The following is an 18026-nucleotide window of genomic DNA, read 5'->3' as shown; positions in this document are numbered from 1 at the left end:
AGAAGTAGACAACCCAGATGCAACTAGCTAAAATACTAAGAAAAGAAGGGAAGGCATTGGCTCACACACTTAAAAGTCCAAAAGGTCGGCAAGTTTCAGATTTTGACTCATTTGTGTGACTTCAGCTCCATGGCCCTCAAGTTCTCCTGGCTAAGCCTTCCTCTATGAGCCAATTTTTTTTGTTAACATTTTTTTGTTTTTGAGAGAGAGAGACAGAGTATGAGCAGGGGAGGGGCAGAGAAAGAGGGAGACACAGAATTCGAAGCAGGCTCCAGGCTCCGAGCTGTCAACACAGAGCCCCATGTGGGGCTCAAACTCAAGAGCAGTGAGATCATGACCTGAGCCAAGTCAACAGCTTAACAGACTGAGCCAACCAGGCACCCCATGAGCCAATTTTATACTCAGGCTGATAGTGAAGTGACTTCAGTAACTCTAAGTCTCTCACCCACATATGACCACATCCAGATACCCAGATGAAGAAATAAACTTTCTCCATTAGATTTTCTCTCATAAATTTTCCTAAAGGGCCCCTCAGCACACACCCCCCTGCAGTTCTCATTGCCCAACTTGGGCAATGTGTCCATTCCTCAACAGTCCCCATTAAAGGGACGTTATGCACACTGATTGGCTGAAGCCCGGGTTCCCGCACCAATCACTGGCAAGAAGGAGGGATCACCACCACTTAATACAACCAGGGCCCACTTCCAGCATTGGGATAACCTTCAAACTGCATCACTATAAAATGGAGATGGAATGAAGAGGCAAACTGGATGTTAAAGAGAAAGTCATAATGTCTACAAGAGACAGCCTTCCAAAGTTCCTAAAGACACAAAGGCCAAGCTGCCATCTACATTTCTTACTTAGACAATTGTCATGAGGTCCTGACTCACTTCAAATGTACACTTCTCCATGGCTCTTGTTCTTACCCCAGGGGCCATCTCTGCACCATCCCTGCCTTTGATGGCCCATCTTATTCGCCAGCTAATCTCAAAAGCTTTCCCTGAGGTTTCACATCCGGGAAACATAGGCTACAGAAAATCGAAGGTTTTAAAATTAGCAGGGATCTTAGAAACCTAGATCAGGTTTGGTCATATGGCAGGCCATGGGGTCCCAGAGGCTCTCTAAGGTGCTCTCGGGTGCCACCTTAGAGGGCTGAAGGGAAGAGCTGAAGAGATGGGGCCCTGGACACACTTGGCACTCACCCCACCAGAGCACTGATGTGATTTAGTTTCAGCTGAATGATCAAATCAAATTTGAACGGGTTTATTTTACCTAGTTACATATTTTGTTTCAAGATGAACTTTCCTTTGTAGAAAGGATTTCTTGAGGATGGGGAGGAAGCTTACAGATAAAATCCATTTATTACAGAAGTGAGAAAATTGGAGCTCAGAGGGGGGTTTGAGGCATCCGTTGAAGGTCATGGAGCTGATCTGACCCTCTTCCTCAGGACCACTATGCCACATTTGAAAAGATCCGTGCTGTGCCTCCCGAGTCCTCTTTTTTCCAGAACCGATGGCCTGAGCTCTCGCAAATCTCACCCAGAGAAGGACATTCCAAGTCATCCCACCAATTCACAGCTCAGCTCCTTGTTACGATCACACGTTAAGAGCCTAGTGCCAAGAAATGAACATGATGATTCAGAGGCATCTGAGCAGCAGAGAGGAGAGTAGGACTACCCTGTTCCCCATCAGAACGCTGCACTCCTAACAACACAGCCAGGGATCACATTAGCCTCTTGGCAAGCACAGAACACCATTGCCTCATACTGTCCATTAAAACTCTTAATACTTTTTTTCATAAGCTGCTGCAAAGACTTTTCTTCCCACTCTGCTCTCAACCGCTTTTATTTAGACCCAATCTCAGGACTTAACACATATCTTATTTATTCTAAGAATCAGCAATTCTAAGTGGCCAACCCTGTACATTTCTGGGCATATTCCATCAAGGAATGAGGATTCGAGGGCAGGAGTAGCAAACTCACCTACCTACGGGGGCCGGGCAGGGAGGGAGAGAGATCATGTTAGTAAAGGAAGGTGGCCAGGTATAATTCAAACCTGTGAGGTGGGAACTCTGGTGAGCTGGAGAACTCAGCCCCATCTAAAGGGACTCAGCTTCTACTCAGCTTCAGGTCACCATTAAAACGCACAAATCAAGCCCAGTGTTGCTCTGCCTTCTGATTTGTTAAGAGAAGCCAGAAATGTGGATGTTTACTGGAAATATCCAGTCTTAAAGGTTGGCCACTAATTTGCAAAGCTCTAATATACTCTGTAGGGCCAAAGAAAATACATCTGCAGGCTGGGTTCAGTCCATAGCTGCAAGCTTGCAACCTTTGCCCTGTAGGGATGAGGGAGTGGGACAGCACTGCTGATCGAGACAAAAATATAAAATGCTCTGTATTATCTTGGATTTAATAGCATAACATTTATTTTTAAAATTCCCTGGTTAATCACAGGCTTGAGCATTTTAAACCTATAAAGACTCTTGGAGATCATACGGTTTAATCCTCTTGCTTTATAAAAGAAGAATCTGTATCCAGAGATAAGTGCCATGGACTTTAACATATTTCAGTGAAATGAATAAAAAATTAGATTCTCAGAAACGGAAGGAACTGTATTTGTCCCCCAGTCCAGGGTTTCTCAATCGCAGCACTACTGACATTTTGAATTGGATAATTGTTTGTTGCGGGCACCGTGTGGTGCGTTAGAAGATGTTTAGCAGCATCCCTTGTCTCTACCCACTAGACACCGATAACATACCCCACAGTCATGTGGGGCAAAATAGAGGCAAAAATGTATCTAGACAGTACCAAAAACCCCTGCGGGACAAAATCACCACTGCCATTCACCAACCTCTGTGTCTTACAAATGAAGAAACTAAGACTCAGAAATCTGAAGTTTCATCAAGGTTATGAGGAGTTATGGGCGCAGCTCGTACCAAGACTCGGGCATCTTAATTCCCCACAGGGTGCTCTCCCCAGCAAAGCCTGCAAATCTGAATTTGCAATTTCATCAGCAAAAGAGCCGTCTAAAACTGCCTATTTTAAATTAAGGGGCAAGATGGAAGAGTGGTGAGGACCACCATTCTAAGACTAACAGATATGGACTTCATTCTTAGTTCTTCTACTTACTAAATTTGTGACATTGAACAAACTAACCTCTCTGAGCCTTTGTCTCCTCATCTGAAAAATGGGTGATTCCAAGAGACAAAAGTTTATTTTTTTAAACGGGTGGTAAAATGTATATAGTGCTTGCCACATAATAGGTATCAGACACTGGAAATACTTGTTACTACTATTATTATTATTATTATTATTATTATTATTATTATTATTATCATTATCATCATCAACTGGGCCTGAGATCATCAAATACAGCCCCCAATCAAATCTGTCTTATTTTTATATAGTCTGTGAGATAAGAATGATTCTCACATTTTTAAATGGTTTTAAGATTTTTCTAATACTGTTTTGTGATACATAAAAATAGTGTAAAATCAAAGGTCAGATAAGATTTTATTAGAACACAGCCATGCTTGTTCATTTACACATGGCCTATGGCTATTTTCACACAGCAGAGTTGAGCAGTGCAACCTAGATCATGTGGCTGGCAAAGCCTAAGACCGTTACTGGCCCTTTACAGGAAAAGACTGACAGTCTCTTAACTAGCCCTTCGATCTACAGGAAGAAAACAGGCAGCCACAATTTGCACAGAGCCCTCTGGTGCACAGGAGGAGATATAGCAAAATAATCCATCCCTTGCTTTTTGATGGTTCATTGCTAGGCCAGCACCTCTCACCATGGCGTTTAACTCTGCTCACCTGAGGCATTTCTCAGCAACTGTGTACATCTAGTACTTTCAGAAATAATCATCCAGGAGACATGAGAAACCTTTACTCTTTGTATATGCCCTCTCTTGAATAAATCTCCTTGTAGGCTTGATATTTTTCAAAATCTGGAATATTTATCAGAAAGAAAGGAAATGGTTTTCTCAGTGTTAAGCCAACCACATATTTTAAGTGTTGCATGATTTGGACAGGACAATAAAGAAGGATATCCGGTAAAAAGGAAAAATAGATAAGAGCTATCTGCCAAGACTAAAATTTAAGAGATGTTGTCATGTCACCTTTAAAAAAAAATGTGTGTGTGTGTGTGTGTGTGTGTATACATATACATATACATATACATATACATATACATATACATATACCTTGAGCATCTTTGCTTTTATTTAATCTGACTATAGGCCAAGGGTTTAAAAGTCAGGATACTTGTTTACAGCCCTAACCTTGCCACTAACTAGATTTGTGGTCTCCGGGATTCTTTTCTAACTCAATATGACGCATATACATTGACTGTCTAATGTGTGCCAGAAGCTGGGCTGGGCATCGGAAGTGCAAAGATAAATCAGACATGGTCTTTGTCCTCAAAGATTTCACTGAGGGTCTGTTTAAGTCATTGAACTTCTTTGAGAGTCAGTTTTCTCATCTGGAAGTGTAGGGCACTGAACTAAATATTTCACCCACTCAAGAAACTTTTTGAGTTCCTCCGTCTTGCCGCATACTCTAATAGATAAGAAGGAATGAAAATAGGACTGTTTCACTAAAATCATTCAATTTTCAAGTATACCTAGTCACCGCCCTGTGAAGTTCACAGGTAACTATAATACAATATAATAAATGCAGAATAGATATATGAAGCACATGAAATGAAGCCACCAAGTTTTTGCTAATGAGGAAGCACAGACTTCACAGGACAAGTAATATTAGTAAGTCTCAAAGATGAGTTCATTGATGACATGGTACGTTGGGCACTCTCTTCACTGAGAAGGAATGAAGCCAGACCAAAACAAAGTTAGGAGCTGAGGAAGAAGACTATGGCCAACAGAGTCAGCTTCTTCTCCATTAGAACTGAGAATTAAAAACCAAGTCCAAGGAAGATGGGGAAGATTCACTTTAATCTAGTCTAAGACCAAGGAGAATCTGAATACAAAGAAGTGAGGTGAGGTCTATCACTCAGGTTTCAGGGCATTTAGTGCTCTTGGTGCCACATGTAAACTAAAAAGGTTCATTCTAAAAACGATGATGGGGGCACCTGGTGGTTCAGTTGGTTAAGCGTCTAACTCTTGATCTTGGCTCAGGTCATGATCTCAAGGTTCGTGAGTTTGAGCCCTGCGTCAGGCTCCATGCTGACAGTGTGGAGCCTGCTTGGAATTCTCTCTTTCATCTTTCTCTCTCTCTCTCTCTCTCTCTCTCTCTCTCTCTCTGTCCCCTCCCACTCTCTCTCTCACGCTCAAAATAAATAAACATTTTTAATAAAATAATAAAATAAAATAAAATAAAGTAAAATAAAATAGATGACAGAAGTCAGGCATAAGGTTCCCCACGGGAAAGGAGTGATGAGTACTGAGACAGCATCAGGCCAACAGACAACTACTCAGTTTTTAGAATTTCACTCTCAACCAGTAGGACAGAAATAAGCACCCAGGCTCAGAATCAAGAGGCTGCCTGGGTGGCTCAGTGGGTTTAGTGTCCAACTGTTGATTTCAGGTCAGGTCATGATTTCATGGTTCATGAGTTCATGTTAGCACAGAGCCCACTTGGGATTTTCTGTCTTTCTCTCTCTCTCAAAATAACTAAACTTCAAATATTAAGAGAGAGAGCATAACACCGTGCTTATGGGTATCTGGAATAAGGGATGCACATGTAAAGGTAGAGATTATTCCCAAACCTCGTGTTCACATGGCAAGGGAGGTTTACATGTCTTGTCCATCCTGGGGATCATAATCTTGCTAGTGTGGGTACCATGGCAGGAAGCTCAGGCATGGAAGGGGCAGGCATGATTGGTTGCAAAGAGAGAGAAGGATGAGAGGTCTTTATAAATGGAAGCACAACATGTACAAAAGCACAAGGATGCACTTCTAACTCGTCAACGACCCAAATTCTCCCCTTCTTGCTGTCCAACCTGCCATCTGCAAATGTATCTACAATGCCAACGAGAGAGGCCCCATCATGACTCTCCATTTGATAAGTCCTAAGTAATTTGGCAAGGGATGTAGGATTCACACACATTGTCTAATGCTTTTCTGATTAAACTTAACTAAATTCCAAACATTCAATCCCATTGTACAAGGCATGGGATACAGCCAGACCTGGCTTCCTCAGGAAGGATCCTCGACATTCAGACCCTTAAGGACTCTCCAGAAACTTTGGATGCCTCTGCCTGACTTGACAACCACACCTGCCCCTTTTCCCATTATAATATCATTCCACTTACTCCTCCATTTCCCAAGGTCCCCGATAAAGGGCTGTCCCACTACAGCCAGTTTGGAGCACACCTGGCCACAGCTAGTTATTGACCCCCTGTCCCAACCCCACTCCACCACTTCTCATGGGACCCAGGTTTCACAAAGTTCCCCGGTGTGCTGTGCCAAAGCCTTCCTCTCTGCTCACCCCCACACCCGGCCTCCAATCTACTCCTGGGCCACAGTGCACTTGGGGGAAATTCAATCCATATGTTTCCTTTTCTTCCTACAGAACGCATCCAGCCATTGTTTAAAGAGGGAGGCAACAGCCAAGAAGAGCCACGTGAGGCCTCTCTTAGCCTTCCAATCCTTCATTAGGGAGCAAGGAAAGAAGGACTTGGCCAAGAGCAAACCTGAAACATTCCTTTGGGCTTGGTTCAAAGCCCACAAGTCACGCTTCCACACAAACATGTCCCTAGGACAGAAGACGCAAGGCTCTGTTCAAGGAATCTCTCGGGCATGAAGAGATGGGAATAGCCACCACCACCACTGACCTGGCTCTGAGAGGTGTGTGAAGGGAATCCATTGGCAGGAGGCTGTTTTACATTATTATCTCCCAAAGCTGATACAGACCCTCTCTGAGAGTATCAATTCTCCCTAATTATAAGCACACACTACCACAGATGAACAATTTTACAGTTCAAAGAAACCCGGGATATTCTTCAGGTGTCCCAATTATCTCATTTTAAAGTAAGAGAAAAGTCAGGCTCAGGGACTTGTCCAAGGTCAAACAGCTGGCCAGTGTTTTGTGAAGAATCCAGGACTTCTGATTCCAAATTCAGAGCTTTAGACTCAGTGGTCCATGCCAGACCTCACACAGATGCTAAGTCCCGATAGAGACAAGATCCACGGGACCAATCCTTTTTAAACAATCAGTTAAGCATCTGACTCTTGACCAGCTCAGGTCATGATCTCACAGTTTGTGAGATCGAGCCCCATGTGTCCAGCTGCACGCTAACAGCAGAGAGCCTGCTTAGGATTCTCTTTCTCTCTGCCTCTCCCCTGCTTGTGTGCATTCTCTCTCTCTCTGTCTCTCTCTGTCTCTAAACAAATAAATAAACATTTTTTTTAAGTTTTCTTTCTTCACCTGTCTACTTTTTTTTGTATTTTGGGGGTGAGGGGATTCTTTGAACCCACGAGCTAGGGACTCTAGGTATCCTAACAAATGTCTATGTGGGCTTTCCTTAAATAGTTTTGAAGACAGGAAGCTCAATGCTCTCTATATTGGCCCATTCCATCTTTCGGCAAGCTCTAGTTGCTGCAAAGCTCTTTCTCACAGTAAGCAGAAGTTTGCTTCTCCATCATTTCCCCCACAAACTCGTTTGCTTACTATGATCTCCCGGAACTGCTTTCAGTAGAGGCCAAATAGGGGTCCTCCAGTGCTCTTATGGAATGAGCACTGTTTTGTGGGTGTAACAGTGCCTTTATCACAGTCACCCCAGGTGGCTGCTGCCTTTACCCATAATCCCATCAGGAAGGGTCTTCTTTCTTTCATTGAGATGTAGATGACATACATTATAGAAGTTTCAGGTATACAACATAATGATTCAATATATGTATATATTGTGAAATGATCACCACAATAAGTCACGGTAACATCTATCACTATACATAATTACACATTTTTGTTCTTATGGTAAGAACTTTTAAGATCTCAGCAACTTCCAAATATTCAATACAGCATTATTAACTATAGTCACTAAGCTGAACACTACAACCCCAGGACTTATTTATTTTATACCTAGAAGTTTCTACCTGTTGACCCCCTTTACCTTTTGCCTACCCTCCACCTCCCACCTCTGGTAACCACCAATCTATTCTCTGTACCTATGATCTCAGGGGTTTTGTGTGTTTGTTTGGGGGAGGGGGTTATTTAGATTCTACATATAAACATAGTATTTGTCTCCCTCTATCTGACTTATTTCACTTAGCATAATGCCCTCAAGGTCACTCCATGTTGTTGCAAATGGCAGGAGTTTCTTTTTTATGGCTGAACAGTATTCTATGGTGTGTGTGTGTGTGTGTGTGTGTGTGTGTGTGTGTGTACACACATATACGTACCACATTTTCTTTATCCATTCATCTGTCACGGGACACTTGGGTTGTTTCCATGTCTTGGCTATTATGAATAATGCTGCAGTGAACATGGAATTGCAGGTATCTTTCTGAGTTAGTTTTTACATTTCCTTCAGATAAATACCCAGAGGTGGAATTATTGGATAATATGGTATTTTTAACTTTTTATTGTATTTTAAAAATTTTTTGAGAGAGAGAGAGAGAGAGACAGAAAGAGAGAGAGAATTCCAAGCAGGTTCCACACTCAGAGCAGAGCCTCATGCACAGCTTGATCCCACAACATTGGGATCATGACCTGAGCTGAAGTCGAGTCAAACGTTCAACTGACTGAGCCACCCAGGTGACCCTATTGTATTTTTTTTTTAATTTTTTTTTTCAACGTTTATTTATTTTTTTGGGGACAGAGAGAGACAGAGCATGAACGGGGGAGGGGCAGAGAGAGAGGGAGACACAGAATCGGAAACAGGCTCCAGGCTCTGAGCCATCAGCCCAGAGCCCGACGCGGGGCTCGAACTCACGGACCGTGAGATCGTGACCTGGCTGAAGTCGGACGCCCAACCGACTGCGCCACCCAGGCGCCCCCCTATTGTATTTTTTAAAGAAACACTGTAGCAGTTGAAAAACCAAGACTCTATTAACTAATATACCATCAGAATCTAAGAAAACACTAACAAGCATTATAGTAAAAATGTAACTTATGATATTGATATAATAATTCATCAAATAAAATTTTAGGGGCACCTGGGGTTGATTATGCATCAGAGTCTTGATTTTGGCTCAGGTCATGATCTCACAGTTCATGAGATGGAGATCCGTGTTGGGCTCCTCACTGACAGCACAAATTCTGCCTGGGATTCTCTCTCTCTGCCTCTTTCCTACTTGCACTCTCATTCTTTCTCTTAAAATAAACAAACTTAAAAAATTTTTTTTAAATAAATAAAATTTGAAGATTCAAGGTCCTTGTGTCTTTTTGATAATTGGTATATTTAGTGCATTGTTATTTGGCACCTTATTTACCAAGTACTCTTCTAGGGTGCTGGGATATTACGAAAAAACAAGATTAATGTGCTCCTCCCTTTGTAGAGGTTCTTCCTGGTGATATCTCTCTGTCTTAAATATCCATGGCTATAAAACAGAATCTCAGACTAGAAGGGAGGCCACTGCTGAGAGAGGCTGATGACGAGCAAAGAGAATGGGGCAGCTGAGAGCATACCAGTAGAGGGGAAGTTGGAGATTTAGAACGTGGGTAAGAGACAAAAGTATGGGGAAAAAGTAGAGAGGTTGGATTCCAAGGGGCCCTGTGGATAATAGTAGGTTATGGAGCATAATGTCATAGAAAAATCATGGACTTCAGAGTCAAGCCATGCAGGTCCAAATCCCAAATTCCACACCATTCATTTGAGAAGGTATTTAGCCTTCAGCCATCAACCAGTCTAAAGCCTTATCTCTTCATCTACAGAATGCAGATAAAACACATATTTCCAAGGATAAAATGAAATCACAACAATTTTTTTTAAGTTTACTTATTTTTTTTTAAGAGAGAAGGAGTACGAGCAGGGGAGGGGCAGAGAGAGAGAGAGAAAGCCAAACAGGCCCTGCACTGTCAGCGTGAAGCCTGATTCAGGGCTTGATCCCATGAGCCATGAGATCATGACCTGAGCCAAAACCAAGAGTCAGACGCTTAACCAACTACGCCATCCACGTGCTGTGAAACCACACAAATTTCAAGTATCTGACACACACTGACCAACAAACATAAAGTTCCCATCCCCCAGAAAGGAGAGGAAGCCTAGAAAGTAGACCATTGCTTTGACCTTCACTAATCTATTTGAACACCTGATGGCCCTTTTCCTCTTGACGAGGGAGTTCTGGAAATCAGAACCTAGAAATAATCGAATCCCATGGGCTTAAGCTCCAGTTTGACTATTATGAAAAGATATATCCCTTTCCCCCAACCAGTAGGCATGGTTTCATTCTTCCTACATACACCTTGCCTTGGGCTAAAGTGAAACAAACCCAGATATCAAGATGTTCATAGGGCGGGATGAAGGGGACACCGGTATCCCAGTGTGCTAGGGTATTTTCACAGCTGCACTCAATTAGATGAAACTGTAATTGTTTTATACTTTTGCTCCACACTTAATCCTGGAGAAAGAAGAGTGGATTGTTGGCTTTCCTTTTTCATCTTCCAGTATTTTTGTTTTGTTTTTATTTCTCACCATAATATTTAGATAGTATTTGTGTAAGGGAAAGCAATCATAATGAAATGGATAATCAAACAGAGTGCTCTCAGGCACATTTACAAAAGCCTTCATTTCAGAAATGCTTCATTTACCCAGACAGTGGGCAGCCGAGGGCATGGGAAAGTCTGTTTCTATGGACAGGGAAGTGATTCATGCCAATCAGCTAGAGACTCCCTCTTTCAAAATGCTCCATATGTAAGACATAGCACAATAAATCACATCAACAAGCAAACAAGAGGTACCATACGCCTTCCAGGTGCTGACGCCATGCTAAGAACTAGAGGTGCCAAAATGAATAAGACGTGAGCCCCAGGGCCAGGATGAGGGTAAGAAGAGTGAGACACTCGCCTCAGGAGCAAACTCTAACGGGATGCCCAAACACCCAGTTATCAAGATAAAAATAACACTGTAAAGCAATATTTCAAAAAGTAAAAATTAATGCAACAAAAGCCCATGGTGAACCAAATATCACCAACATGCATTTAGACTGCAAAAAAATTTAGGAAAGGCACTATTAGAGTAAGAAACAAGAGCGTTCACCTTACAAGTCATAAAAGCTAGCTTAGTGCTGAATCTGACATTTGAAAAAAAAATGATGGAGAAATACCAAGAAAAAAATACATGAAAGCAAACACCATATGACACAAAACCAATTATAAAAGGAAATATAAGCGTTTTACATCTCCCCTTTAAGAACTGAAGTTGATACTAACTTCTAAAATAAAATCCCTTGATTTGAAATTTGGGAATAATATTGCAAGTCAAAAACTATTCATTTCCTTTGACCCAAAAATCATACCTCAGGGAATTTATTTAAGTACAACTGAAATATGGAAAATGCATCATTTGTAACCAAGGAAAAAAATAAAAGAACTCTTCACAGAATATTATCCAGTCATTAAAAATAATAGTCATGAGAACAAAGCAATGATAAAAAATGATAGAAGAAGGTAATAAAGTGAAGAAAGTAGGAAGCATAAATACAGGTATACCACAGGAACAGCTACATTAAAAACTGCATAGAAAACAAAAAACTGAAGGTAAACGCACCAAAATTACAATAGTGATCTTATTTTGGTGTTCGAAATCTGAGTTTATTCCCCTTCCTTTCCTTTCTTCTTTCTTTCATTTTTTTCCTTCTTTTTCTTCCTCCATTCCTGTTTTCAGGAATTATATATTACATTTTGTATTGTATCACATCATTCAGGGCCTAGGCAGGAAACAGGTCGCATACTCAGAGATAACTGAAAAGTATTTAATTACAGGACTCCTCTCAGAGGTGTGAGCAGGACTGAAGGGAGTGCCAAGAGATAACATACAACGTCTAGCCACAGCTCCGAGCTGTTGCTATTTAGGTCAGAAGACGAGAGAGGAGGGAACAGTTTCTAGAACTAGGAAAGAAGTGAAGTTATAGGAGAAAGCTGTCCCAGGGGCACCTGGGTGGCTCAGTTGGTTAAGCGTCTGACTCTTGATTTCGGCTCAGGTCATGATCCAGGTTGTGGGATCGAGCCCCACATTGGGCTCCATTCTTTGCATGCAGCCTACTTGGGATTCTCTCTCTCTCTCTCTCTCTCTCTCTCTCTCTCTCTCTCTCTCGTTTTGTTATTACTATAATCATTATTATATATACGTTCATGGTGATGATGGTGGCCATGTTGGTAGTGACAGCATGGCCATCATGGTGGCGATAATGACAGCAGGGACGGTGATGACGGTGCACATAATGGTGGTCGTTGCAGTGAAGGAGGTGCAGTGGTGGTAATGGTCATCGTGACGATGCTGTGAACATATCTCCTATGAGATCAGGTATGATCAAATGGTAAAACAGGGATCCCTCAGGCCCATCTCCATGACACTCCTTTAATCCAGAGAAAAAATTAACTCAATCCATAGTGCGTTCACTAGGAAACGACCATGTGGCATCTTCAGAAAGAAAGTTTCTACCTTCACCGTCTCTAGAGCTAAGAGCAAGGACAGGAAGCAGACGTACAATACCGTGAACACAGCATCCCAGGTTGTGAGCAGTGCCTGGTAGAATGACCAGCACCAAGTAATCTTGAAATTATTTACTTGAGGAGTGAATGAAAGCTCTACGGATTATTATGAAGTCCGAACTAGCTTGATTGTATAAAGAGGATGATATTGAGCATTTAAGCATTCTAACCACTTAACTCAGTAAATCTCAACAGTCTTACAAAATAGATACTAATGTTGTTACCATGTTAACAGATGAGACAACTGAGGCACAGATGACTCGAATAGTTTGTTGCACAGCTAGCAGGTAAATAACTTAGAATTGGAACCTGGAAATCGCTGTGCTAGGGCATGGACTCCTTCCCCTAATGTCCTCAGAGAAGGCTCCAGGGTGGAAGAGGTGCAATTAGAATTGAGCTGAGAGGAAGGGGTAATGGCAGGAAAACTCTCAAGGCCTAGGAAATAGTGTTCAGAAGTCATCTGAATGATATTCTCAGAGATAACTTCCAGGAAGACAATCTGGAACTCAAGTCACAAGTGGATTCCATGGACTCGTGTTTGGCACAATGAAATAAACAGAAAGCAAGTCAGAAAGAGTTATCCTGGACTTTTCAGGACCACGAAAGATGTCTTGCTTACCTTCAGACAGATCTCTGTCCTGCATTCCTTGCAAAAGGGAGCACTCACGGTGGAGATGGGGGAGGGCACCGTTGTAAATCTGATGCTCTCTAGCCAGTGCAAGAAGCAGGAATGAGCTCAGTGATGACCCTGACCTCTACGTGGGAGGCAGCATTCAATGTGGGCAAAGAGGGACTACCAGGGAACAAGGAAGGTCCAAGATGGGAGCAGCATCTCAAGCCCAGGAGGGAAGTGGGAAGGAAACCAGAGACTGGCCAGGTTTCACAGGAGCGTATGGCCAGGCTCCAGCACAGGGCAACTTGGGGAAATTTCTCTGCCATTTCCGGTTTCCCAGCTGTACTTTATTGGCTCGGCCCACCTGCTCCAACTCTGCTCTCTGCCCCAGCACCTAAAGGCACAGCAGCACCTTCGACTGTTTCTGCTACATTAAGACTGGCTGGAAAAGGTGAAAATTCAGTCTACCTCAGGACAAGAAGATGAATGATTTACAGGGAAAATATTTAAAAATATCCTCAAAATAAAGACTATACTGTCAGGGTGGTCAAGAATACAAAAGAAATATAGATACAGGCAGAGAAACGCACGAGAAGAAACCCCATGCGTGTGTTTTCATTTGGCTAGGTTTCTTTCAAATAAAAAATGTTGTTGGGAAAACATTCCGAGTGAGAACTTCTTTCTTGGCACGAAGCTGGCAGTGTCTGGGCTCCGTTCTCAGAACACCAGGGCCCTTCAAACCAAGTGCAGGATTCTGAGCGTGGTTACTTGCCATAGGCCTCGCCGCCAGCCTGGGTGAGGCGTGTGGTTTGAATCTTTCTCCACTTTCCCTGGCCATTTCATCCATCTTCTCCGACACACGCCTTGGGGGCCCTGGTTTAGCTCAGCCACGTGATTTCATTTCCTCTTTGCCTCAGTCTCCTCATTATGAAATGCGGTTAAATGGCTTGCTCAACAGCCCTCACCAAAGTGAAGAGCCCTGCCGCCATTTGGGATGGGGGTGGGGGGCAGGTAAGTGCAGGGAAAGACCACTAACAGGTGCATGGATGGGAGGTGGGACATTTTCAGATGGGTGCTTCTCATAAATGGGGCAGTTGGCCCCTTCCAAATGCGGTTTGGTGGGGGGGGGGGGCAGTGGGTGAGAATCAAAGGAAATTTACAACCAATGGGAATTTTTATTTATTTTTGTAATATTTATTCATTTTTGAGAGAGAGAGAGAGAGAGAGAGAGCAGGGGAGGGGCAGAGAGAGAGGGAGCAAGAGAATCCAAAGCAGGCTCCAGGCTCTGACCTGTCAGCACAAAGCCCAATGTGCAGCTCGAACCCACATACTGTGAAATCATAACCTGAGCCAACGTCAGACGCTTAACAACTGAGCCACGCAGGTGCCCTCCCCCACCCCCCCACCACCCCCCGCCCTGCCCAGTGGGAATTTTAAAAAACATGTTTTGGTTACCTTTACTCGGGAGACAGACACTAAACAAAAATAAGAGGCCCATTCAATAGTACTGCGGTGATAGTCATATTTTAAGACTTTTGTTTTTATCCACTTATTCATTTATTTGATTTTTATTAAATGTTTAGTAAATGCCCTCTATACTCTCAGGCACTAACTTAGTACTGGATTGTAACAGTGAAAAAAATCGAACGGATGTATCTCGTCCCCACAAGTCTTGACTTCCAGGAGAGGAGGTAGACATTAAGCAAATACATACACACATATATGTAATTTCTGAAGGACGCCATAAAGGAAAAGAAATATCGTCCTCTGAAAATCAGACACTCAGTAAAGCCCGCTCCGCGCATGCCACATTTGAGCTAAGACCTCAAGGGCAAGCAGGAGCTAGCTTGGGCAGAGAGACCATTCTAGGCAGAGGCAGGAGCACAAGGTGGAAAAGCACTTGGCAGGACACCTGGCTGGCTAGGTCAGTTAAGCTTCCGACTTTTGATTGCGGCTCAGGTCAGGATCTCCTGGTTTGTGTGTTCAACCCCCATGCAGGGCTCTGCAGTGACACTGCAGAACCTGCTTAGGATTCCCTCTCTCTCCCCTCCTCTGTCTTCCCCTTACCAGTGCGCTCTCTCTCTTTCTCAAAATAAATAAATAAACTTAAAAAAAAAAAAAAAGGAAAAAGAAAAGCACTTGGCAAAGAAAAGGCTAAGCTCTTTGACAACAGAGGGTAAGGATACAAGAGGGGGCTGGGGTTGGGGGAGGAGCCGGGTCACGTGGGGTCCTGTAAGTGGCCTTCCAATCTTCGGGCTTATTTTCACTGCAGTGGGAATTTACTGAATGGTTACTGGACCACAGGGCAATGACATGAGCCACGAGAGTGGGAGCAATAGACTAGGGAGGAAGAGGGCTGTCCCCAGAGCCTGGAAAGAAAGCCTGGAAAGTCACTACAGTGACTGCAGTGCAGGCCAGAGGAGTTAGGAAGCATGGGGTGGGGGGCAGGGGTAAATGCAGAGGACGTGGTGGCTCACTGATGGGGAATGGAAAGGTAGCAAAGGTGGCAGGGAAGGCGCCAGGAGTCCCAGGCTGAGCAAGCAGATGGGTGAAAGCGTTATCTGTGGGACAAGGGAGTGACAGCTTTGGGGAGCCTGTAGTCCAACAGACAGCAGGGCTCCTCATGCAATGTCATTGCTTCCTGCTGAGTTGGAGGAATACACAAAGCCTTAAGGGAGCAGAAAAGAAGGAGCCTGTGAATCTAGCCAGGAAAAGGAATCACAGAGGAGTGGTCATGGGAGCGGGCTCCTGAATATGAGGAGTGTCTGATAGACTGAAACGGTAGAAAGGCTTCTAAGAAGAACAGTATTTTAATACCTGTGAGTAATAATGCCAATCCTATGAAACATTACAAGGATTAAATAAGATAACTTACGTGGAAATACCTATAACTGTTCTAGAGTTTACTGATGGCCTTTTTACATTCCTGTTACCAACCCATCCGCCAGCCAGCATTGTACGTGTGCATCTTGTTCTTCACCAGCCAAAAGGAGAACAAAACTCAAATTGCCTTCCCTGCCTCTTCCTAATATACCTGAATAAGTATATGAAATGGGCCATACGTGTGGCCCTACCTGCCGTAGTGGTAACTGAAGGGCGCAAAAGAAGAGTTCAGTTGTAAGGCTAGCTATTTTTTATGCATTGCCTTTTCAATTATGATCTTGTAAGATTTTAAAGTAAAGTTCTTTTTGAAAGCTCCTACTCTCTCCATTTGTCTGTCTGCCTCCCGCAGCCATTAGCACAGGACCTAGCTCAAAGAGGTGCTCAACACAAGTTAGTGAGACAATAGGAACCAGCAGAGTATTTATGGGGTACCTCCCACTTTCCAAAACGATATGAGGTCTGGGGGCACAGAGATAGTTAAAGCAAAGGCCCTGTCCTCAAGAAAATCAAAGACATAAATCGAAAGGAATAAAAACACACGCATACATACTTACGTACAGTATGATAAATGTGTCCAAATAAATACATATGCTCTCCTGCCCCCCAAAATTCAGAAGTTCACAGAATACAGCCAAACCAAAATATTTTTCAATCCATAAGCATTTGCAGGCTTGAAATCTCCAAAGCAGAAACTTAAAGGTACAAAAGCAGACTAAGGTGCAGTCAGTGGAACTCCTTGAAGTTACCCATAAATATTCGCCAAGCCTTTCCCCAGTCCTACACCCAGTCATAAATCCCCCTGCTTCTTTTCAAGAACTTTTACATTTGATCAACGAGGCAGGGTGATGTTTAAACCAGGCCATTTGGAATATTCAATTTTCGTACATAGTTTTAAGATTTTAATTTCCAGTCTGCAAGCCGGCTCGGATTTTCCCTGTCCTGAAATAAATCAGGATTTCCAAGACATGAAAGCAGGCTCCGAGCACAGAAGGGCTTTCTGAACGTTCAGCCTGGTTGCACTGCTCAGTCAAGTCATACTTACAAACAACTTACCTCTCACCTCATCTCAGTCCTGGGGGGATAGCCTGGAAAACTGGCAGCTAATGTGGTGAGCGAAAAATACCCAGCACTCAAGATCAATCTGTCAAAAAGAGGCAAGAGCCATTCATCAAAGGAGAGAGGGACAAACTCAAAGATGTTGTGAAACATTTACCAACCAGTCCAAAACTAATTGGCCCCTCTACTTAATCTCCTTCTCCCCTCCACGTCAAGCCAGTGGCCACAGAGCCATAGAGGGATAGAAGCTCGTAGCTGTAGAATGGATGATGTAAGCAGGATATTGCTAATATATCACAGAATCAGAGCGTGGTAAAGCTAAACGGGTCTTTGGAGTTCATTTAGCCTGGTTTGGATAGAGAGCACTAAGGAGCAAAAAGAGTCCTGAACTTGGGTCAGACTGGACTAGGGTTCTAGTCCTTCACTCGTATTAAGTTCAAGCTATACGACCTTAGGGAAGTCACTTCAACCTGTGTGAAAACTGCCTCATCTGTCAAAAGGAAAAAAAGGTCTCACTCATAGGGATACCAGTAAAGTCTGATAATATAAGCAAATGCACTTGGACATGCCACTGAACATTTAATTGGGTGAAAAAATATTATTATTGCAAAGAACCCAATAAATGCTACCTGAATCCATTGACTAGTAGACTTAACTGAAGCTTCACCTAACTGATCTGATGGAATTGATAGCTTCTATTCATTTTGCAAAAGATGGAGTCATGTCCCTGGCACAGAGAATGTCCAGTGCTATTGTCCTTGTCTCTCCAGCATGCTAGAAACTTATCTCCCACCAGGTCAGTGATATGATGATCGCAAGTCACTTATATTTGGTTACCTACTCTTTATTCTGGTTGTATTTC

At 43.1% G+C, this 18026-nt stretch overlaps 1 protein-coding gene across 1 annotated transcript in view; it reads right to left on the bottom strand.

Annotated features, from left to right (window-relative positions):
- Nucleotides 1–12250: 12250 nt before the first annotated feature.
- The window catches only part of LOC125171752 (basic proline-rich protein-like), a 118271-nt gene continuing 112495 nt past the window's right edge, over nt 12251–18026 (bottom strand). The window contains 1 exon segment of the mRNA XM_047868881.1: nt 12251–12412. Coding sequence (XP_047724837.1) covers nt 12251–12412 — 162 coding nt within the window.

Source organism: Prionailurus viverrinus, chromosome C1, assembly GCF_022837055.1.
Source record: "Prionailurus viverrinus isolate Anna chromosome C1, UM_Priviv_1.0, whole genome shotgun sequence".
Lineage (NCBI taxonomy): Eukaryota > Metazoa > Chordata > Mammalia > Carnivora > Felidae > Prionailurus > Prionailurus viverrinus.
The sequence above is the reverse complement of the archived record's forward strand: the minus strand, read 5'-3'. Positions and strand labels throughout refer to the sequence as shown.